Source organism: Zonotrichia albicollis, chromosome 3 (assembly GCF_047830755.1).
Source record: "Zonotrichia albicollis isolate bZonAlb1 chromosome 3, bZonAlb1.hap1, whole genome shotgun sequence".
Lineage (NCBI taxonomy): Eukaryota > Metazoa > Chordata > Aves > Passeriformes > Passerellidae > Zonotrichia > Zonotrichia albicollis.
In genome coordinates this window covers 91,911,701-91,936,529 of record NC_133821.1, presented here as the reverse complement: position 1 = coordinate 91,936,529, position 24,829 = coordinate 91,911,701, and the positions used below count along the sequence as shown (strand labels likewise).

The window sequence follows — 24,829 nt, the reverse complement described above, 5'->3', positions numbered from 1 at the left end:
TAAATGGGTGAATAGTGCCATTTTAGGCACCATATGGTATCCCTGCAGGCCTCCAGCTGCCACTCTGCAGATCAACAGCTCAGCCAAATGTCTCGTGTCATATCTGGCAGCCCCACACAGACATCTCAGATACCTCAGGGAGACTAACTGCTGTGGATGTCTATGTTTAGACAACTGAATACCATTTTATTTTAGCATCTATTCCCCTCCAGACCAAAAAAAAAATGAAGCAAATGAAATTGAAAATGAGAATGCAGATGCTTTAAATACTATGGTGTGTTTTATGAAATAAAATGCACAATATAGAATAAATAAAATAATAAAAATAGAATTTCTTGAACAATTCATTAAAACTCAATTTTTAATAATCTAAAAAGTATACAAAGCTTAATCTGACAACAACAAAAATATTTTTTTGTCCTTCAAGAAACAGCTGAATTTTACAAATTGCATTTATTGTACAGTAAGGGATGAATTCACTGAATTGAACAGAATAATATCACAGCTTGAGATTCAGTTTCTGTTTGTGTTATTTACTGGCCTAATTCCCCAGATTTGAGGACTGTAGCATCAGAGTCTTTGCAGGACCATATTCTAAAGCTAGAAAATCAATAAATTATTAAATTACTAATAGTAATAGTAATAAATGCAGTAATAGTAATAAATGAAACAGGCTTTGGCATGTTTCCTGCCCTGAGGGTGACTGACAGAGAGCAGCCCTTCTCTGTTACTAGCAGACTCCTGGTGTCCAGCATGGGCTGGCTGCAGGTAAGCAGGGATGCTCTCTGGCTGACCCAGGACTGCCTGGCAGGGGCTGGTGGCCACGGGCCAGTGCTGTCATGGCTGAACCTCCCTTATACAGGGTATCTTACACAGCAAGCACCCTCCAAGGCTGCAGAAAAACATTTACATTCCAAGGAACTGACTTCTGAATCTGCGTGGAAATACCTGGGAGATTACCGGTCTTTCAAACAATGAAACATTAAAATCCTGACCTCTTGTGGCCATCAAACTGTCCAGCAAAACTTCTGTCTGTTTCTAATCCAGGTGATGCTCTTGCTGGGTGCAGGATGGTAATTTGTATATACCTGCTCCCAGACCTGCCTGTGTGCCAAGTTATTGATAAACCTCACATTTGAACATCTCTGTGGGCCCAGAGGAGACCACAAATGAGATCAGAGGTCTGGAGCACTTCTCCTACAAAGGCAGGCTGAGAGAGCTGGGGCTGTTCAGCCTGGAGAAGGGAATGCTTTGGGGAGACCTTAAAACAGCCTTCCAGTATCTAAAAGGGTCTTATAAACAAGAGGGAGAGTGACTTTTCACATGGGGAGATAGTGGCAGGAAAAGGCAAAATAATTTTAACCTAAAAGAGGGGAGATTTAGATTAGATAATTGGAATAAATTCTTTCCTGTGAGACTGTTGAGGTACTGAAACAAGTTGCCCAGAGAAGTTGAGGATGCCTCATCCCTGGATGTATCCAAGTTCAGATTTAATGGGCCCCTGAGAAACCTGATCTAGTGGGTGGTATCCCAGCCCACAGCAGGGGGTTTGGAAATAGATAATCCTTAAGGTCCTTTCTAACCTAAGCCTTTTTTTTTTTTTTTTTGATTCTGTGATTTGTCCTAAATATAAATAAAGTGCAGTCTTTTTAGACACTGTGGACAAAAATCTGGCAGAAATGCCACAGAAATGGGAAGCATGGGACTGGTTCTGCACATTAACATACTGCAGGTGGCACAGAGCTACTTGCAGACCTTTAATTCTAAGAAAGATTTGAGAAAGGGAATATTTGTTTTGTCTACCTTGCTTTGCTGTTCTCTGAGCCTGCATCAGTAGCTTTGGGTTATAGAAAAATTTAGACTATGAATATATTCTGCATGTGTGCAATTGATAATATCTGATGTGAATTTTTGCAGATATATGTAATTATTGCACCACTTCAAATATGAACCTAAACTTCTAAGAACCCAGCATCAAAACCCAGAAAGTCTGGTTCATGTGCAAGTGTGCATAAGGAGAAAGGGCAAGTGGAGTTTCTCAGGATGAGTGATCTTTTACCTGGACAATCTAAGGCTACACAATATTTTGGACAGGCACATATTTGCACTCTGATCATTCATATGCGTTAGTGTCTTTAATATAAGAATTTCCTCTGTCCAGGACTGAGTACCTGAATACTTTATAATTTCTAAAATAATTGGAGCATCTACAAGTATGCATTTTCAGTCTGCATGTATGGCAAATCCAAAGGCTGCTGAAATACAAATAATATACAAAACAAAACAGCATCCATTTCTAGAATTTATACATTTATAGAATGTATAACTTATATAATATATTAATGGCATACTCAAAACCATTAAACAGTGCATGAATAAAATGTATTTTTTAGAAGTTTTTCTTTCTATCACCTTGTATATACAGACTGGACATAGGAACTACAGTACTGAGTATATTATTATTTAGAAGATAGATTCATTGATAATTGCACTTGCTTAAAAAAAAGTAAGTAAAGTGTTTTAGGAAGGAAGGAAAGTAAGTAAAGAAAGGAAAGTAAGTAAAAGTGTTTTAAATCAAATTTACATTTTAAGATTTTTTTCTGGAACTGCGGGTTTATTTCTGACCTCACAAAGGCTTATCCATATGTTTAGTTTTACACTTAGGAGTTCAACTAATGTGCATAAAAATAAGCTTTTGCAGACCTGAAGTCTTGATGCAGACCTGAAGTCTCTGCGTTCACATTCAACCTGTTTGAACACCCACATAAGAAAGAAAAGCTTAACTCAAAAGTTACAATCATTCCCATTGCTCAGAATCTCTGTGGTTTTTCATTTCACATTCTCTCAAAAGAATATTAGTTCTCATTAATAAATACTAATAGGATAAAAAAAAGTTTTGTAAAAAATATTTTAGTGATCATTTATAAGTTTTTAGTTTCGGGTTCTCTTCAGGTCTCTGTTTCTCATTTGCTGGCATTGTCTGGGTTCCCTCTGAAAATATTCATATACATAGATATTTCATTTGAATATAGAAACAGGCTTGGACTTTATTACTTAGAGCCCTTGGTGTTTACTGGCACTCATTTACAACACATTTTTTCCACGATGCCCATCATATCAACAGCTGCACATCCTCTATACCAAAAAAAAACCTCAACACTGGGCACTGGACTTTCTGTTCCTAAATGTTACAATCATTTTATGGTTTTAGTGCTTATGATATTTTAGCCTCTCCTTGGGCATCTAATGCTCCTAATGCAGTGCAGCAAATTTTGGCACACAATGGATTGAGGAATAGGTTCTCCTGGTGAAGAAGATGCAATATGATAGGGTCTCAAAATGTCCTGGTGTCAGAAAGCATTCTGAGGTACTTCATGCATGACTGTAGTATGTCTGTTTCTTTACAAAGAATGCTGAATGATGTGAGTACTACTTTTCTGTATTTTGCCTTATACAGAAAAGTAGAGTAGCAACCACAAAACAGATAACCTGCACAGATTACTGCTGACAGAATAAAACCGTATTCAGTATTTCTGTGGGACAAAACAAATCACTGTACATTTGCAGGTACCAAAACAGTGGGGCAGTAAAATGTATCTTTTAAGTGCTACTACACAAAAGTTGCTTTCAAAAAGCACAGTGTTTCTTAATTAGTTGTAGAACAGTCTTGAGAACCTCTTCTTTGGAGGGACTGGCATCAACCTCTTGGCATGCAGGATTCACCATCCTTCTGTATGACTCCTCAACTCTAAAAACAAAACAGAGTAAAATAGAGAAATTAAACTTCAAAATGCAGGGATATGAAATGAAATTAAGTCATCAGTCTCAGAAGACAGCACTTACACTGCAGAGACAGAGGATAGAAAATCTAATATGAAGCTAAGAATGAAATCTCCAGCAAAGAGCAATAAACCATTAGGAACTATTACAATGTAAATCTCAAACCATGCAGTTTCCTCGACATTGATCTCCAGAGCTCCAGCCCTATTAACAAGACATGGCATAAAGTATTTCTTTCTTTACAGCTTGTCACTGGATACAGTTTGGTACAGCAGTAGAGTGGACAGTTTGCTTCTAGCACCTGAATTAATTTTTTCCATTTTCTGCTAAGGTATCTCTGAACTATATGCCATTGCATTGTGTAGTTGTGCTCATTGACTGATCTCAGCTTTGACTCACTAGATTACAGAGTTGACATATCATTCAACCCCTTCCTCTGATCAACTAACCAGATTAATAACAGGATAAAGTACAGGATGAAAACCTCCTCACTTAGGCCATAAGCATAATGCAGAACCCTCCCACATTGTGTCTTTGAGGGTGTGAATGGGGATGTGAATATTATTCTCTATGTTCCCATAATGCCATTCAGGACAAAAGTCACAAGAAAAATCAAGGAAGATTCTGGATGTTCTCATATTCAAATTGACAAAATGAACAGGTAGAAATAACTAAAAGCTTTTTGACATGAATATGCAGTAACAGGATTAAAATGTAAAAGATGCTTAAATGGCAGTATATTCCCTAGCTAACTCATCCCTCTGCAGGTCCCACTATGTGAGCTGGGTGTCCACACAGAGTTTCTGTCAAAATTAGGCAATCACAATCATAGAATGTTAAGGGGCTGGAATGGGCCTTAAAAATCATTTAGTCCCAGTCCCCCTACCATGGTCCGGGATACTTCCCACCAGACCAGGTCGCTTAAGGCCTTACCCAACCTGACTATGAACACTGACAGAGTTGGGGCATCAACAGCATCTCTGGGCAACCAGTTTCAGTAGCTTAGCATCGTCACAGTTAAAAATTTCTTACTAATAGCTAACCTAAATTTCCCCTCTTTCCATCTGTATCCATTACTCCTTGTTCTACCTCTGCAGTTCCTGATGAAAAGTCCCTCTCTGGTTTCCCTGTAGGCCCCTTCAGATACTGGAAGGTTGCTATGAGGTGTCTACCCAACCTTCTCTTTTCCAGGCTGAACAGCCTCCCCATTCTCAGGCTGTCGTTGTAGAGGAGGTGCTCCAGTTCTCTTATCAATTTTGTGACCCTCCTCTGAGCTTGCCCCAACAGTTCCAGACCTCCTTATGTTGGGGACACCAAAACTGGACTCAGCACTCCAGGTGAGGTTTCACAAGACCAATGTATAGGAGGAGAATCCCCTCCTTCAACCTGCTGACCATGGTGCACAGATGCAGCCCAGGGCACGGTTGGCATTCTGGGCTGTGAGTGCACATTGCCAGCTCATAATGAGTTTTTCATCAACCATCACCCTCAAGTCTTTCTTTGCAGGGCACTCTCAATCACTTCTCCATGCAACCTGTAGATGTGCTTGGGATTACCACAACGCAGGTGTAGGACATTGTACTTCCCTTTGTGGCATTTCATGAAGTTTACACAGGCCCACCCCTCAGGCCTGTCCAGGTTCCTCTAAATGGCATCCCTTCCCTCCAGTATATCCACTGCACCACACAGCTTGGTCTTGTCAGCAAAGCTGCTGAGGGTGCACTCACTTCCACTGCCCATGCCACCAAAAAGATGCTGAATAGTATCAGTCCCAGCAGCGACCCCAGGGGACACCACTTGTCATTGGTTCCCATGTGGATAGTATGCCATTGCCCACAACTCTGTGTGTGCTGCCATCCAGCCAATTCTTCATTCACTGAATGGTCCATTGAGCAAATCCATGTCTCTCAAATCTGAAGATGAGGATGTCACGTCAAACACTTTGCATGTTACTGTCACTGTCACATGTCATGTCACTGTCAAACACTTTGCAGAAGTCCAGGCAGATGTCATCAGTTGCTCTGCTCCATTCACCAATGTTGAATTTGTCAGGCAAAGTCTCCGCTTTGTAAAGCCACTTTTGACTTTACAACATTTTTAAGGTATACTATCACTAGAAATTTATAATCCTAAAGGTAGATTTCAGCCTTGCTTGTAGATATGGAAATCAATATTCAGGTGTCTCTGCTGAGGTGTCTACATGAACACTGGGTATTTGAGTTTTCACCTTAGACAAAAATGATCTAATCAATACATTTGACAGAGCCTAGACAGCAATTCAGCACACCCTGAAGCAGGATACCTAGGAAGCCATTCAGTTGCTTAAATTAATGTACCCAGTACTGCTTTAGATGCTCTGGACTATCTTATTTAGCTTCCAGTTCCTAGCCCAGGAAGTGTCCACAGATTCTGCATCACATCTCATATGGAAAGGCTTCAGTTTAGATCACTGAGCTCCAAACAAGTGGTAAGATAAATCACTTTGAAGGCTCCATTGACTGTATTGACTATACTGGCACCTGGAACACTTTGTACAACTAAAGACATCTACAAAAGGATGTTTAAATTTTATTCTCTGAATCTGGAGATCAATTCCAGAATTTCCTGGGGAAGCTGTGTGTTTCATCTTCTTGCCTCCCAGTCCTGGAACCCTTAAGTCCATTTGCTTCACAACCTCAATAAGAAAGATGTAAAAATAAAAGTAGCAAAGCAAAATAGAAGTATTTTAACTCAAAGATCCTTTACAATTAAATTATATATCTGCATCTTTCAAACACTTTCAGTTAGAAGTGAGAGAATTTACCCTCCCTGACAGCCATGCATTCTTTCAAAAAAAAAAAACCACCAAAAACCTAACAAAAGCTTATACAAAGGAAATTCTTGTGGAAATTCTTGTCCCAGTAACATGGGAGGCATATTTGTTATTGATCCCAGAGGGGCCAAGATTGCCTCCAGCCTCTTATTCCCCATTAAAGGAATTACCTTTGGCGAAAAGAGCTGTTAGCTTCCAACTCAGCTTCCTCCTTTGTTTTCTCCAGCCCCCGATGCTGAAGTCTCCGGACTCGTTCTTCAGGGTCAACAGTCAGGAGAAGCACAAGATCAGGTTTAAGCAGATCTTCAGGCCACTGATACACCTCATCTTGAGCTGGTGGAAGATCCTGGACTTCCCCACTTGTTTCAGTGGCAATTGCATAGGCAGCTGTGCTGTGCCAGTATCTGTCAGGAAAACACAAAATGGAGGGAGAGAAATTTTAAAGAAAACATTAATTCTTCAGTAATATAGAAGACAGTTGGCATTATAACAAAAGTCAATACTGATGAGATAGGTGACACCATGGCTTTGAAGGGAAATCCAAATAACAATTCTGTGCTATCCATTATTTCTAAATGATAATAGTCAGTGCACTATTCAGAGTTAATGTGAACTATTAATTAAAACATTATGTAGAGACTGCTTCAGATACTCCTATCAAAAGAAAGTCTCCTGTAATATTGAGACAGGTCAAAGAAGAGTTACAATATATCTCAAAATCCTTTAGTCTAAGTCCCCTTTTTTGTAATTCCCATCCCACTTAATGCAATAGATTTGGTAGAGAACATGCAGTCTTCACAAACATGCAAATGAACAGGCATTACTAATGCTACTAATTTCACTTGCATTCAATATTGTCCCTACTACAAGGCTACTACTACTGTGTTTGATAGATTTCAGTGGATTTGGGGCTGGTTGAAAACAGCACTCACATGCAAATAAGGTATGTGTGCATATGTGTCTGTGTGTGTTTTGTAGCAGGAGGTTACAGTAACACCTACTGAAATAAGCTAGAGGGTTCAATGTACATCTAGACTTTTTTATGAACAGTAATACTGTAAGCTGCCTACACAGTTAGTGAAAACCATAAATAACACAAACCCAAAAAAGTAGGAAGTATATCTCTGTGTTTAAATTCACAAAGAGTAAGTTTACCTAACACTCAAACACTCAGTCATTCCAATCCACCCATATCTGAGACACATCTGAGAGACAGCCATGACCAGCAGCCCACAGTCTCCTCTGGTTTGTCACAAAACCCGGTTTAGCTCAGGATGCACAGTCTGTGCCTTCACTATTCCTAACTGAAGATGTAACAATTTTCATGTTTCCTAAAGCTAGTTATTAGTATTACACTGATTGAAGTTCCCTATTTTACTGTTATCATAAATGTTACTCTTTAAAAGATATAATATTTATCTGACTCTCTGCAGAGTGCTTCCAAAAACAACCCTGAAAAACTACAAAAAAAACCAAAACAAAACCCCTGAAGAAACACCGAGACAATCACTGACTGCTTGCAACACTGCAAGAACAACTGTATGATGGCACTGATATAAGAGGGCTTCTTAAATACACAAACCTGTCTATGATCACAGGTGCCTGAGTGGATGCTTTTGCTATCTCTGAAGCCAGAATGTAGTTGCCTGCAGCATAAAATGCTCTTTTAATGGGTGTACTCTCATCATCAAATACAGTCCTCCACTGGCTGATGCAGGGTGGTGGGGACCGCAGCAGGATGCCATTCAGGGTGTCCTTAACAGCCTGGGTCACTGTGGTTTTGCCTGCATTTCATTTACAGAAGGAAACATTAATTATATTATTTACCAGATACACCTGAGTTTAAAAACTGAAAAACACTCCTGTCTGTTCATGTGGAATACAGGTTCTGACATCTGAATATGTAACCCGAGCATCTTGTCATAAGGTTTCCAGTGGAAAATGATTCTGAGTCTGGTTGCAGGAATTATTACTCCTCTTCCTGATCTCTGGGCCTTCCAGCCCTTCCTTTAGCCAGCTTTCAGTTTTCATTTCCTTAAATGCATTAGGTGCATGGCAATTTCTCTATATATTCATAGCAATTTCCCTATCTGTTCATTTATAACATTTTCCCAGCTGCAATTTATGTGAATGTTGCCATGCTGGTCATCCAGTTCCTTCTTTATAGGAGGATTTTCAGTTCTCTTTAACTGACAAGTCAGAAAACAAAGTTAGCCAGAAGTAAGTAATATTTCTCTCTTAGACAAACTGCTGGCAGCTCCCCAGACTACCACTAGTTTAGTTCATTTATTTGAAAACTCTCCAGTTAAAGTATGTTTCATCATCTACACAAGAAATTTAATTTTCAATATTCCACTCTGTATTCTTTCATTTGCAAAGGTAAGGAGTAAACTACTGAATGCAAATTAGCATACACTAATCTTTTACAAGTAAGAGGAGACAGATTGGCATTTGTAATTATTAATTCCATATCTGTCACAGGTTTCTGAGATTTTTTAAATTTTATTTTAAAGCCTGATGTCTAATAAAAAACATAGCAGTTGCTCCTTTCAACAATTTCTCATCCTGTGATTCTTCAACCAGATGTTGCTCTTACCTGTGGCATCCAGGCCCTCAAAAACTATGACGGGAAAAGATCCCTTTTTTTGGTGCTCTGGGCATTTCTCCAGCAGGTCGAGTACTGCCTCAGCCTCTGGGATCCGTTCTGCACACTGCAAGGAGAGATCACAGCCTGTGTTGGCTCGGAAGGGACCTGTAAAGACCATCTAGTCCAACCCCCATGCAGTGCACTGGATCATCCTAAACTAGATCAGGTCTCTCAGAGCCCTGTCCAGCCTCGCCTGGAATGTTTCAAGTGGTGGAACATCCATCACCTCTCTGGGCAACCTATGCCAGTGTTTCACCACGCTCACCGTAAAAAACTTCTTCCTTACACCTGGTCAGAACCTGCCCTCCCCCGTTCCCCCGGCACCCTCCCGCCCCACGGCTCTGGAGCGCCAAACGCGGGCTGCGCGCCCGCGGTGCTGACCTGGCGCAGGCGCTGGCGGAGGGCGCTGGCAGAGGGCGGCAGGGCGCGCACCGCGGACCGGGGGCCCGGGGAGCCCGGGGCGCAGCGCCCCAGCATCGCCGGGAGCAGCGAGCCGGGAGCCGGGAGCAGAGAGCCGGGAGCAGCGAGCAGCAAGCCGGGCGCCGGGAGCGGCGATCCGCATCAGCGGCACAGCGAAGGGGGCGGGCGGAGGCGGAGGAGGAGCCAACGGGAAACGAAACTGGCCCGGCCGGCCGGGAAAGCGCCGGTCCGCAGGGAGCAGCTCCTCGGAGCAAGGGGCAGCTCCTCGGAACGCCCTTCTGCCTTCCCCGCCCCGCGTCGCTGGCACCGGGTTGAACGGACTCGCTCCCGCGGGGAATGGGCGGCAGCAATCACGGGATGTAAGGTCCCAGCCTCGGGATCCGTCACATTCCCACGGGTTCCCGTGGCTGAATCCTGGCGATCTTCTAAAAAAAAAAAAAAATTAAAAAAATTAGACGTGCAAAATATGCTCCACTGGCCCAAAATGACAAACAAGTCCTAACCCAAACTGAACTGCTTTGTTGAGTTGCAGTGCCCAAGCAACACTGGGCTGCCAGGCATATCAGTAACTTGACCCCATTATTTGGTAATTCAGTGCCTTGATATCAAGATCAACAGGCACAAGTAATTTTGGGAGTAAACTGGACTTTCAGAAGCCTGTTGTCATTTTCCAAGCAATTTTGCAATGGCCAATTTCAGCTTTCAAATAGCAATAGCACAGTCTTAGTATTGTGACAGCTGCTATGAGTAACATTGCCTAAAATGTAGTTTTTGAGTTTTCAGAAGATGTAACTTAAAATGTTGGAGAACCTGCATCTCTTTAGAAAACTTCTTGTTTACAATAGTTGGAGAACTGCCACTTAGAGATATCTAAAGTTAAACTTCTGACAAGTTTTTTGAACTAATAGACTCTGCAAGAAAATCCTTGGAAACCTGTCTTCCTCTGGTCATCTCAAATGCCTGCACAAATACCTTTTACTTAGTGTAACTGCAGGGAGAGGGGAGCAGCTGGGAGGCAGTACCAGCTGCAGATCATCTGTACTAGTTGGAAACTGCCCATCCCAAAGAAGCTGATGGAAGTCTGGGCCAGCGCCGCAGCTGAGAACATAGCCTTGGAAGCTCTTCAGTACAGTCCCAGCATCATGTGCCAAAATTCATTTGGTTCTTTTTAAGGCTGTTTCATACCTGAGAACTCCAGCACTATTCCACGTCACTCAAACACATGGCTATGGCATCTGGGTATGGATACCAGAAGACATGGGGTAAAACATGGTTCATTGTACAGGAAGCCAATAGATAGTTTTAAGACCATAGCAATACACACTGATTAAGAGTAGGGGCTCTTCTCAGCCAATATTTTGTCTGGCAGAATGACATGCTGTACATGCCTTGCTTATCCATGGTCCCTTCTAGTCCTTGTGCTCCTCCAGCTTCCACTGTCACTGAATTAGGAATGTTGAACAGTACATCCTCATCTTTCTGCACCTGCTGTGGACCCTTGTTCATGGAGTTGGCTAAATGTGATACAATCTCCCTCCACAAACCCCTGTGCTGTCCAATCCCAGCAATCCTACTGTTGCATAAAAATTTTGTAAGTTTAAAACACACATCTTTATTTCAACAAGTGCCCCTTCTAATAATGTTACTGGTTTTGGTGAATAACAGTTCAATATTCAGTTTATTTATTACATACAGGATTTTTTTATAAAGATCACACAGATTTCTCCTTCAGCTTTTTCATTTCAGAAATGACAGCCTCTATCACTTGGTAAGGCAGCTGCTTCATCCCCTAGGTCAGTTAGAAACAAGGATAACTTCTTTAACGGTGAGGTCCTGCTAAGATGTGGAGACCTGAACTGGACCACTAGTCAGGGTTTGGTTACACTTACCAAAGTTTCACAGACCAGGAGAGTAATGCAATCTACCTTGTTTCTGGGTGACACTAAGCTTTAAGCTGACTTTTTTTCTCTGCTGCCTCCCACAGAGCCATTGATTTCAGAGAGGAAGCCACAGTGACTAAGATGTCCTACCTGAGCACAAGTGCCACTGCTGAGCTCAGCATCAGGTACACAAGGTTTCGATTACTCTTTTGGATCTGCACTGCCTCACCTTTATCTGTACTGAAACTTACCTGCCACTTTTCTGTTCGTTTGCTTGCTTGAGGTCCAATTGACTTGCAGCCAAGTTTCATTTCAAAAGTGCTTGTAAACCTGGCCATTTCCCTCACTGACTTCTCAGCTTTATTTTTTTTATTGTTGTTGGCTTTTTTTGTTTGTTTTTTCTCCAATGCTACTGTTGCCTTTCCCCTCTCTGCTGAACAAACGGAAAGAACTTACTTTCATTTTCTCTTTTCCCTTTTCCCATCTCATAACCTAGTTACAACTATTCCTGAACCAGGCTGGTGGTGGTTCCTTCATTTATAGTAGGCTTATGAAATCATTCATAATAGGCATGTGATGCCTGTTCTCCTGCCTAATTACTTTAAAGTACCCTCTTTCAGGATTCAAGTAAAAATATAGGAAAAGAGAGTTGTCTTTTTTATGCCCAAGATGCTTTGTTGTATTTAAAATCAGTGGAGACAGTATGACTTTTTCAGCCTCTCTACAAGGACCTTTATAATTTTGTTCTCTGTATAATATGAAGCAATGTTGAAGAACAAATGCACTAATTATGTACAAAACACTGCTCAGAAGCATTTTTACATCTTTGAGTGTCCGCTGTGCTTACATAGAGCTATAGGGATGAGATACAGAGACAAGAAGAGGCCATATGAATATTCAAAAATTTTTTATCCACACAAAATGGAAAAAGAAAAAAAAACCAAAACCAAACCATAGAAATTGATTAGCCTGTAACTTAAGAATATATCTAAGTGTACAGTCCTGTAAACAGCTGTCTGATACACAAGCAGGAAAAGCTTAAGTCAGAGGCACATAAAATGGGTAGGTACATGGAATACACACAAATAAAACTGCTCTTTTAATGCAAAAAAACCCTTTAAAGTATATCAATAAATGGCCCTCCAGTAAAGAAAAAGATCTGGGGAAAAGACAATAAGAACACAGAAGGCAGTATAGTGTCAGGCCAAGAGAGATTCCTCTTCTGCCCATGACAGTGGCCACTGCCAGATATTTGGGGGAGGTTATGGAAAGGACACAGAAAAATCCTTCTCTCAACATACTTTTGTCAAGAAAGGATCTGGTGATCCTTGAGGTCCCTCCCAACATGGTATTCTATCATTCTAAAAGTCTATGACCTTTTTCCTAGAACAGAATCCATCTTTTTCATACTTCCTGAATGGGAATTCACATCCACACTATTAAGGGCCCATGGTGGACTTCTTTCAAATGTGCCTAATCTGTATTGATATTCATATTGTGTGTTTCATATGTCTTTCATAACTTAATTGCATGTGGGTTTGAGCTCTCCGTTTGGTAACTTTCCCTTGGATTTCTTCATCCAAAGGAGAGCTGAGTCACTCTAAGTATAAGGTCCTTAACAGATTTGCATTTATAGTGCTGCAGATGCAATGAGAAAGGGATAGTTTCCAGATGAGACTAGAGCAAGAAGTAATGTATTTACCAAAGGCTAAAATTGCATCTGCCATTGCATGATTTGCATGAGTTGTCTGGTTGTCCTTGGATGGTTTCTGGTCCTCCCAGGTGATGTGATATGACTCCTCTTTTAACCCTTTTTATGTTACTGGTTTGTATCAGGAGTTTGGTTTGCCTAGCAAAATACTGTTTGACTGGAATTGCCAAATGGCCCTTCTGGAGAAAGCAATACATTTATTTCAAATATAAAATTACATTAATTTGATAAATATTATATAGGTTTTGCTTTCCTAGCAACTAGGCACAAGAGCATTATCTATGTTTATTCCTTTGGATTCTTCCATGCTAGTTGTGTACTTATTTATTATCTAGTGCACCATTAATAACATTATTCAATAATTTTTGAGAAATTATATTAATCTTTAAAGGGTTTTTAGATACAGATTTGGAATACAGAAACATTTTTATTACTGTGACTCCATCGTGCCACTGTAAGATGTCTTCTGTAGGAAGCTAGAGCAAAGAATCATACTTCCTACAAATTTCAAAGAATATTTATGCTTGTTTTTCTGAGGTTCTTCCTGAAGGCATCAGGACAGAAAATTTCATTACAGTTCTAGCTTGCAATATTTCTTATAGATTCAAAGCTTGTGCATAAAAATGCACATGTGTGTTTTCTTAAAGGCCTTACCATAGAGCCTGTGAGCTAAGACAGTTTGGGATGTAAAATGTGAGTATCCTTCTTAAAGCTGCTGGATCTTGTATATAGAAAGGGGCCACATCCTGGTCTGGGTTTACTTTGAGAGGCTTTACAGTAAAGCAGAGAATGTAATCTGAAAACATACTTAGTTGAGGCAAAAAGTAAAAAGAACTATAATTTCCATTTTTCTAAGAAAGCACTGGTAGGATTGCAAAGAACAAGAAGACTTGAGTATGCTTGGGTGCAAAGTTTTCTGCATGTTTTGTTCCTTGAAATGGCGTTCTGTGTTTTCAAAGAAAAACAGTCCAAAACTGCTAATGTTTTCATTTTCTGATTTATAGAGCAATATTTTTCTGACATGTTTTTGGAATGTTTGGGTACCAGATGTAATTCTTGTGTTGAGAGAAACTGGTAATCATCAAGGGTTCTTTACTGACTTAGGAAATTAAGTATTCTGAACCTAATTTTTCTGGCCAGCTGAGGTACTAGGCAACAAGTTCAGCGCTAGTCATGAGCCTTCCATCTCAAAGAAGAGAGAAAGACTGTAGTTCCTACACCTACATTGGCTTAACTTGACATGAACAAGGGATATGAATGAGGACAGAAGGGAATTTGAATTTGGGCCAGAGAAAGTAACACATGAAATAGGATTCCTACCATGCAACAGAAGGGATGCATGGAGTGAGGAAGAAAGTGGGCATATCAGAATTCTCCAAATTAATTGAAACATTGAAGCAACTCCAATGTCAGATTTCAGTTTAAATTTGCATTGTCTTGTCCACCTCCCTTTCCAATAATATTTTCAAGTTTGTGATCAACAAACTCTTTATTTATTACAATATACTGCTTTTATCCTTAATCTTGTATCTTACATAAAGCTCAAGGAACTGGAAGAGCGTATTGTTAACTCCTGCTGGAATAATCTCTGCTGACAGCCTCTCAGACCATTTTGGAAAGCCTCAGAAGTGAGATACTTCACATCATGCTGCAGCATGTGAGGGAGCATTACTGGAGCCAGACACAGCAAGAAGTTTCTCATCCTGCCCTAGTAGTATGAACCTATGCCAGCAAGAAACCGTTGATAGAAACAATAATACAAACCATTCAAACAATAAAAACTGCGCAGAATGGTTTTTGCTGATTCAGACATTATTCAGCCAGTAGATCACCTCCAGGAAAGTGAAGGAAAGATGACAGGAATTCGACAAGAGGCAATGACAAGCCAAATTAACACTTCTTATTCACAAGCAGGTTTTGTTTCCCATGAAAATTGCACAGGATGAAGATAGTTCTACCTCTTTTTTTGAAGGGGAAAAAAGGGAAATAAAAAGAAGGGAAGATGAGGGCAAGACTTCTTGGCTGCACCAGAAGTTCTGGCTGGGCTGGTCAATGGAAGTGAGGAAAGTTCCATTTTAGGCCATTGACAACATGCAGCTGGAAGGTGTTAAGATTTGAGCATGACTCTGTACCTTGGCAATAGTGGCAATGTTAAACAGCCCACGCAAGAGTGAGGACAGGCTGAGTGAAGACAAAGTGAGGCTGAAAATTGGTGACAATCCTGTTGGTGTGTCTGAACACACTGGAAGACTGAAGATAGCAACTGGTATTACCATGGAGGAGATCCTTCTCCAGCAGTACCTGTTGTACCACCAAGGAACTGAGGAATATGGTAACTGGCAGCTTTGTCCTGGTCTCTCCTGGTGTTACCATGAGTGGGCAGCCACCAATGTCTCACCTCAGGCTGCCAACTGTTCCTGCTGTTAAGGCTAACCATGTGCTCAACTTGGTGCAGCAGCTTTGCTTGAGGAGCATCATTGAGACCAAGAATCAAAGAACCTGCAATTACTTTCTTTTCATGTATCTGAAGTCATCAGACTTCCTCACTTGGGTTGCTTTTCCATGCAAAGCTTTAAACTTAACAGGAGCTCTTAAATGTCTGACAAAAGTGCAGTGCAGTGCAGTTATACAAGTTCAGTTTTCCCCCTGCTACACGAGTTTAACGACAGGAGCCAAAGTCACTGAGACCTCACACACCGAGGGGTCCCAGATGCTAGACCTGCTGAAACCCAGAGGTGCTCCAACCTGCTCCCAGCCCCGGGCAGCCGGCGGGTTCTGGAGCGTGGGGACTCTGCAGTCACGGGTGGGGCAGGCGGGAGAAGGAAAACACCGCGTCTCGGTGCCAAGTTTCGCTTCTGGGAAAAGGGAAAATGAAACCGAGCTGTTCCCCGCCGTCCTGCACGGCGGGGCGGGTCGGGAGGGGAGGCGGTCACCGCACATTTAAGTGCCGAGCGCCGGACACCTCTGCAGCCTGCGAGCCGAGCCGAGCCGGGTCGGATTGAACTCAACCGAGATCAGCCGAACTGACTCCAGCCTAATCAAGTCCAGTCGAACCGTGCCCAGGCGGGTCCGAAACCGCAGCGCATCCCGCTGGGTCCGAGCCGAGCCGGGTCGGATTGAACTGAACCGAGACCAGCCAAACCGACCCCAGCCGAATCAAGTCTAGTCGAACCGTGCCCAGGAGGGTCCGAAGCAGCAGCGCATCTCGCCGGGTCCGAGCCGAGCCGAGCCGAGCCGAGCCATGCAGCTGGTCCTGCTGGCCCGGCTGCTGTCCGTCGGGCGGGCGGTGCTGGCGGCGCTGCGAGGGCGCCTGGGCGCGCTGTGCTGGAGCCTGGCTCCCCTGTCCCTGTCCCTGCCGCTGTCCTTGTCCCTGCCCGGCTGGCGGGACTCGGCCCCCCGGCCGCAGCGGGAGCAGGAAGGGGACGACGCGGCCCCGACGCCCACCAGCGTCAATTACCACTTCACCCGGCAGTGCAACTACAAGTGCGGCTTCTGCTTCCACACGGCCAAGACCTCCTTCGTGCTGCCCCTGGAAGAGGCCAAGCGGGGGCTGGCGATGCTCAAGGAAGGAGGTGAGTGCAGGAGAGGTGGCTCCGGAGGCAACCAGGGAAGAGGGACCCCGCAGGACCAAGTGCCGTGGAAAAAATTATCCTGGGGATGTCCCTTGTCCTGCTGTCGTGAGGCACTGATAACATTGAACAGGAGCAGGCGATGGGCAGCAGAGGTTGTTCATAGCATCTTTCTTTGGTCCTTCTCTAGGAATGGAGAAAATAAATTTCTCAGGAGGAGAACCATTTCTTCAGGACAGAGGCGAATTTGTAGGCAAACTGGTCCAGTTTTGCAAGCAGGAGTTGGAGCTCCCAAGTGTCAGCATTGTCAGCAATGGCAGCCTGATCAGAAGGCAATGGTTCGAGAAGTATGGTAAGGAGGGAGCACGGGCACAGCTGCACTGGCAGGGCTGGGGAGCCTCCATGGGGCAGCCTCACGCATGGATGGGCTGGGGGACAAGTGGGAGATGGTTTCTTAGTGCTTAATTTTTAGTAAATGCAAATCAAATGTAAATGCCAGTGAAACAGTGTTGAATTTCTCCAGTAAAGGTAGGCATTATACCACAAAAACCTTTTGGTATAATGGTGTAATAAAACAATTATTACACCATTATACCAAATGTTTCTATATGTTCCACCTGTTTCCATATTGCTGGGGACACACACACACACACAAACTATGTGTTTCTATGCTGCTGTTGCTGTGGCTTTTGTGGTTGATGGGATGACTCCACAGAACTGCATTTACATGGCATTTTGCGTCAGATGACAAGGAAGTGAAAATGACTAGAGTCCTGACAGCTTTTAGCTGATGGACTGGACATTAATCAATTTTTAAAACTTGTTTTCAGGTGAATATTTAGATATTCTGGCAATTTCATGCGATAGTTTTGATGAGGATGTCAATGTTTTAATTGGCCGTCGTCAAGGAAAGAAGAACCATGTGGAAAATCTCCATAAACTGAGGCAGTGGTGCCGAGAGTATGCTGTTGCTTTTAAAATAAATTCAGTCATCAACAGATTTAATGTTGAGGAAGATATGAATGAGCAGATCAAGGCACTGAACCCTGTGCGCTGGAAGGTAAGAAAGTAGTATATACCACATGCTTCCTGTTCAAAGAAAAGTAATAATGAAGTCCTGGGGTTGTCTGAACTTCTACTGACCTGAGTCTTACCTGCAGCTCCAGCCTGGGCTGGTGTCAGGAGCCTTCTTGTCAATGTTGCATGGTGCTGAGATAGGTTCTAACTCATTCAGCGCTTAAATGGAGCCCAGTAGATCAAGAATGTTTTTTTTTGTTGTGTTACGTACAGAAAATTACTATTTCAGTATGTCTAGATCTAGGTTGTTTTAATATACTAAAATTAGCACAGAAAGCATTTAACGTGAAAATATGTTATGGTGTAGAGAAAATTAGGAAAAATTACTGAACAATGACACATTAAAGTCAATATATTGTTAGCAAGATATAAGTGTATATTAATTTTCTCTTACAGAGTATTAGAGGTTAGTGTACACATATTTATTTTTTTTTACTAGAAATAAGTTTGAAAAAGGCTAGATATAAGGTGACATAAATATGGGAGTATGTGTGGAGTAATTTCTCATTATTTGCCTCATGGATATTGTTATAGACACAGAATTGCTCAGAAAAAAAAAAAAAACCAAAAAAAAACAAGGCCCAAAACCACTGTAAGTGAAATCTCAGATAGTAAGGAAAATCATAATTTATAACATTTAGAGCTCTGTAATGTTAATTCACAAAAAGTAAATCTGCACCATGCCCTTTGTGGAGTATTCAGTTATCACACGTTGTGTCATTTTGGCTCCACTGACAGAAAAATTAGACATTGCTGCTGAGATTGAAATCTCTTATCCTCAAGGCAAGTGAAAACATAAAGTCTTACCCAGGTGCTTTCTTTGTCCAGGTATTCCAGTGCCTGCTTATCGAAGGGGAGAACAGTGGTGAGGATGCTCTAAGAGAAGCAGAAAAATTTGTTATCAGTGATGAAGACTTTGATCGATTCCTGGATCGCCACAAAAATGTCTCCTGCTTGGTACCTGAATCTAATCAGAAGGTAAAAATGAAACTGTCCCTTTGTAACTCTATTTTTAAATATTGCTAGAATATTTGAAAGGAACAAAAACTTTCATGGCAATTAATACTTTCCCTGTTAATAGTGGCTTAGAAGAGGTGCAGTACAACTTTATAAGCAACTGCTTTTGTTATGGTGGAAGCCAAGATTTTAAATTTTTAAAATTTTCTTTAAGATTTTCATTGACAACAAAGTTATTAGGAAGAGGAAAAACCCATTGTTCCCAGTCCTGTGGATACTCTTCCTGACTTGGGCACAAGATCCTGAAAATTTCAGAGTTAATGTAAACACACTTTATAGTCTAAGTATAGTTTCCTAATGGAGATTGACTGTGATGTCCCATTGTGCCGGTGTCACCAACGTACATGAACAAGACAGCATCCCAACCAGCATTGTATTGGGTACTGAGGAACAGTACCCAACTAATAGTACTTTTGGGTAATCCCTCTCACAATAAAGTTGCATTTTTAACATTTTCTGTCTGAACTCCTTTGGATTGCACACTCAGGCTCTTTAATCAGGAGAAGACTCCTTGTGCTCCTGCAGAGCCTGCCAGTTAACTTGATCAGCTGCCATCCAGCTTACATTAACCACACTACAGGACTTTGGTGCCTATGGCTCAGGCCATTTTGTAAATGCCTACAGATCCTAAAGATGGGATGAGGGGAGTTAGAAGACACTCTGTTAGAAAAGTTTATGAACTAAGTGAAGAAATAGCAAGTTGAACCAAGTTCAGGAATGCATTAAATATCCCATCTTGTGCTCCTTTTCCTTTCCACAGATAAGGACTCTATTTACAGTTTACTTCTTAACGTATGTAGAGGTTAAGTCAGCAGACTGGGTTGCTTTTGCTATGTGAGACCTAAAAGTGGGGCTGTGCAGCTAGCATTTGAGGCATTTGGTGAGAGGGAGCACTCATCAGAGAAAGGGTTAGGATGAGAACCCAGAACTGTTTCTACTTTCTCTCTTTTTTTTTTTTTTCTTCATAATAGAAGTGATACAAAAAAGGCTTCCCATTGTAGGTTTGGTTCCAGAAAACTGTTTCTGATTTCTGGTAAACCTGTGTGAAAGATGAACACCAAATTGACCAGATTTCCTGTTCTATACAGCAGCAAGCCCCAGCTGCCCAGAGAATTTTAAGGAGGATTTAGGAGATGCCCACTTAGCTAAGCAAACGTGTCTTATTTCAGCTGTTGGCATATTTCTTTGTGGAGACTTGAGGACTTTTTTACCTTTGAGCCAGCAGAATACCTTTGTTTGGTGGGGTTATAATTAAACATTCCAGTTAAAATGGTCATGTCATTTGTTTGGAAAATGACATAATCATTCCAGCATGCAAAACTTTAAGTTCTTCTGGTGTAGAAGTTAATAGAAAACTTGGATATTATTTAAAATACCTTTGCCCAGTTGGGCACCCACATTTCACTTAGACACCAGAGAGGTAATATTCCAGGAATTACTAATTTATTCATACATAAAGTTTTTCTAGCAATTCTGTTATTTATTTCTATAAATTTCATCCAAGCTCACTGAAACAGTGGTGATACAGCAACTGTTTCAAAGATTTGTATCAGACCTTGAATGAATAGTTGCTTGTTTTGTCCCTCCTTTTTCAGTGGAATGGAATTTTGATTTGTACATTAATTTAGGTTTTTCTTTTGATCTATTACAGATGAGGGATTCATACCTCATTCTGGATGAATATGTAAGTATTTTTTTGATACATGGTATTTGTATGTTAATATATGTATGTATACAACAGTGAGAACCAGTTAATTTACTCTGCTTTCTATAAAAAAAATTTGCCATGTAGTACAAGGAACAGATGTGATTTATGCCCATCAGACATGTTGTGAACTACAATACAGCATGACCTAAGGAGGCATTGCCATCAGCCGGCACACATAATCTTTGCATCACAAATCTTAAGGTGTAGATGTTAGTTTTGCAGGACATCTTTGCTTTTTTTCTTTAATATAAAAATGCAGAACTTGCCTTGAAAGTTAAGTTTCAGAATGCCAACTTAGTTTACATGTAACTGAAGTGACAGCATTTAATCTTCAAGAATTACGATGTTGCTTTGTTCCTTCTAAGATTTGTCACATGTCTAACCATGAGTTTCCGAGCCTTCTGAGGACTAGAGTGAACCTCTTCATGCACTTACATAGGCTTTGGTGGAATTGCAGTGCAACTTGCTTAAGTCTGTAGAAAAATGAAGCTTTTACAAATTGACTTTCTTACATCTTATCATCTATCTTACTTTCCAGATGCGTTTTCTAAACTGTAGAAATGGGCGGAAAGAACCTTCCAAGTCCATCCTGGATGTTGGTGTAGAAGCAGCTATAAAATTCAGCGGATTTGATGAGAAGATGTTCCTAAAAAGAGGAGGAAAGTATGTGTGGAGTAAAGCAGATATGAAACTGGACTGGTGACTCAGTATACTGAGTTAGAGCAGTGCATTCTGTGAAAATAGGTGTATTTTATAGGTGAGTGTATACTTGTATCTAATGCTTTTAATTACACCTGGTATTTTACACAGACTGATGTTCAGTATAACTGTACATGTGAATATGTTACATGCTTTTTAAATGCAGATTACATTGTCCATTACTTTCTTGAGCATGACCAAATACTTTCAGAGTTTTTACATGAACAGATCTCTGAAATAAACTTTGTAGTGCGCTGCACCTAGGACTAAAAGGCAAACTGTTTTTATAAAATACTACATGAGTGTGCATGCCAGATAAGAAGCAAAAAAACATCCTAAACTCTAATTCATTCTAAATAGCTGCAATGCCGGAAAAGTCAAAATTCTTATCTGGACACATATTCTGCCCGTTTCTCAGGGCAAGATGGATTGCAGTTCCTGGGTTGATCACTGGAGGGCCAGCTGGCAGGCCTCTGGAAGCATCTTCTGCTTTTTTCAGGAGTAATAGAGGGTCAGAATCTGGGAATCATTAAGTAATAACGTATTTAAAAGAAAATTAGGGAGAAAAAATTGGCAGTTTTTATTCTTTAAGACTTAATTGTAACAGAATCTTCTCCCTCTCCTCTGTATAAGGACATGATATTTGCAAAAATGTTGGAGCATGTAATTTTCTGTGAAAACATATTTTTAGTAATGAAAAAATATTGTATTCATTCATCCTAAAACCTAGAGGTACATTTTACCTAATGATAAACAACATCATATTTCACATTGGAAATGTCCTTCAAATATTTGTTCTAACAAATATTTAGAGGGAAACATTGCTTTTATTTTATTAGTATCTCAATTTTCCTTTCATCTGCAAATATTGATTTATTATTTTAAACTATTTTTGAAGTGTGGGCATATAGTTCTGATGAATATTCTTTCTTAAACTAATTAATACCATGTAGAACAACCTAACATGTATCTTCTGCTGCATACTAGCTTTTTATTTTGCTAAGCTATGGAACTACAAACAACAAAGTTCATATATCAAGCAACCTTGTTTTAAGGGTTGCTTATCTCAGCAACGAATTAGCTTGCTGGTTATAAACCTGCAGATTTTAAATGAAACTAATTTGGTTTTGTGAGAGCTACCTTTGATTTTAAAAGCAAGTAGCATCAGTATAAAATACAAAAAATTAAAAGAATAATCCTCAAAACATGAAAAATAATCTAATATACTGCCCTCATTCTTGGCTTTCTGGCAATTGTTATGGCTTTATAATTGCAGTTTTTCAAATTTAACTAGTCCCATCCTCCCTCTGTCTGAAGGGCATGGGGATAGGCACTGCACAGAGCAGAAGTGAGATGGCACTACTCATTCATCCTGTCCCTGAACTCAATGCCTCGACTGTCTCACACATTTTAATATTTGCAGCAGCTGGGAGCCAGCGTGCATTAAATATACCACATAGAGAAAATAACACCTTATTCAATTTTTTTGGAAATGCTAATTGATTTTTTTAAAGAAGTTTTTTGCATTTTTGCATGAAAGAAATGTTTTGCATTCACCTAATGCATCTTCAAAGTTGAAGGGGGAAAATGCTTAAGTAGGAGCTGTACTTCTGTGTAAAGGAAAGTGCTCTGAATACTCAGTGAAATTGTTTCCATTTATAATTCCTTCAGTTTCTATTTTTACTATCCTAACTGTAACTATACTCAGTGGTGCTCTTTTGTCCCTTTGTATTTTGCATTTTGCAGTCACAACATTTCCTAGACACTGACATTTCAGTAATTTTTTTTCTCGTATTAACTCTAAGTGACATTTAAAATGTGGCCCACACACAGTAACCCCACAGGCTTTTGGCAGCTATTTCACTGACCTTGGCTGGAGCTCTCCCTGGCTCTATGGGCAGTGCAAATTTATGTAACTGGGGTTTGACTTCCCCTGCCCAAATATTAAATCTAGTCTCTTCCTCAGTACCTACACCCCAATGATAGAAAATAAGCATTTTTCTTTGTTGCTGTCTCAGTCCCAGGATGGGGAAAGATTTAGTGCATCAATGTAGCAAAAAATCTACCACCCTGCCGCTTCTGCAAAAAATGCCAGCTGTAGCACAGCACACAGATATGAGGCACACAAACTCCTGTTCAGATTCAGAAATCCTGCCATTCTTTCCTTTGCATTTGACCCTGTAAATAGCTATTCTTTTGCTTCCTCTGTGCCTACAGAGGAAACTGCAGGAGAAACAAGCAGATGAAAATGTCAAAATCCAGTAAATAATGCACAGACATTTAAGACGGCTTTTGTTAGAAGGTTCTATGTGCTTACCTTCTTAAAATGATAGGGATTTCACCTGCATAACTAGTAAAAGGTTTCTCCTCTGTGTGATGCTCCTTTTCAAAGGAAATATGAGTTGTGTACATTGGAAATTAAGAATCTCACATTACAGTTGGAGAGTAATTTAAGTTAATGAATAGCTATTGGCATTTTTATATGCAAAATTTATTGCTGTGTAAAACAACAAAAATTTGGCTACAGTTGATGAGTCTAGTTTATTTTAAAAAAAATTATAAACACCGTTCATATTGGAACAAAAGTGGACTTTGGGCTTTCATTATGTAGTAGGGGCTACCTTTCAGTATGGGACTAGAAAAATAAAACAGAATTCAACACGGTTACTCCCAGGCTTAGTGATTACAGCTATGTTGTGATCCTGAAAAGTCAGGATTAAATTTAAGTCTTACAAGCACAGATATGCTTAACTGTAGCTTTGTGTATAATATCATAGTATTGCAGCTAAGCACTTGCTAAAGATGCTGAATTGGGGAGGAACTGGCACTGCATTCCACTAACATTATACAATTGTTTCTATTTGTAAAAAAAGTGTAAAGAATAAGTGTTTGGAAGGATGACTTCTGATAAACTTGTGACTATACCTTGGATAACAAGTAAAATTGTCACTTAAGTTGCACTTTAGGATGCTCTTTTTCAGTATGAAGGATGCTTATATATTTGAATGTTACAAATGATCAATTTTGGACTAATAGTGTCAAATAATTAATGCTAAGTATTTCATGAGTGTGTTGCACCTTTCAATAAATGTTTCTATTTTCCTAAGTTTGTCTGTAATTTTTTTTTCACTGTAATACAAGCCATAGTAGCAGAATGTGTGGCTGCATTCACAAGAGATCTGTAATTCTGGGTGCATTTCGTCTGTATTTAGCAGGGGGGCTGCTTGCACGGTGCCAAGGGCAGCATGGAGGCCGAAATGGAGAACAATGGTGGTGATTCTCCCCGCGATGAAAGGCACTTGTCACAAGGCTGAGTGGACTGGTCTGTGCTGGGAGAGGACAGTTCAAATACCTTGTCTGCTCAGATGTGCGAAAGGCACAGCTATCCATAAATATCTGAGGACAAAAAAAAAATAAAAATCTTCTGTTATGGTAAATAAGAGAGAAAAGCCAGTCTATTTAGAAGACTGAAGACAAGCAGCTTCTCAAGCTCATCTTCCATCTTCAGG

The 24,829-nt window shown here is 40.6% G+C and overlaps 2 protein-coding genes across 2 annotated transcripts; one reads left to right on the top strand and one right to left on the bottom strand.

Annotated features, from left to right (window-relative positions):
- Positions 1–343: 343 nt before the first annotated feature.
- Positions 344–9,853, bottom strand: CMPK2 (cytidine/uridine monophosphate kinase 2). The gene is made up of 5 exons (XM_074538128.1): positions 9,621–9,853; positions 9,189–9,303; positions 8,175–8,376; positions 6,763–6,996; positions 344–3,748 (listed from the first exon to the last, which is right to left on the bottom strand). Exons 1-5 carry the CDS (start codon positions 9,714–9,716, stop codon positions 3,628–3,630), a joined length of 768 nt encoding a protein of 255 aa, XP_074394229.1. The 5' UTR covers positions 9,717–9,853; the 3' UTR covers positions 344–3,627.
- Positions 9,854–16,171: 6,318 nt separating this feature from the next.
- Positions 16,172–24,426, top strand: RSAD2 (radical S-adenosyl methionine domain containing 2). Its single transcript, XM_014267167.3, has 6 exons — positions 16,172–16,822; positions 17,010–17,171; positions 17,650–17,879; positions 18,725–18,874; positions 20,565–20,597; positions 21,160–24,426. Exons 1-6 carry the CDS (start codon positions 16,492–16,494, stop codon positions 21,322–21,324), a joined length of 1,071 nt encoding a protein of 356 aa, XP_014122642.2. The 5' UTR covers positions 16,172–16,491; the 3' UTR covers positions 21,325–24,426.
- Positions 24,427–24,829: the final 403 nt, after the last annotated feature.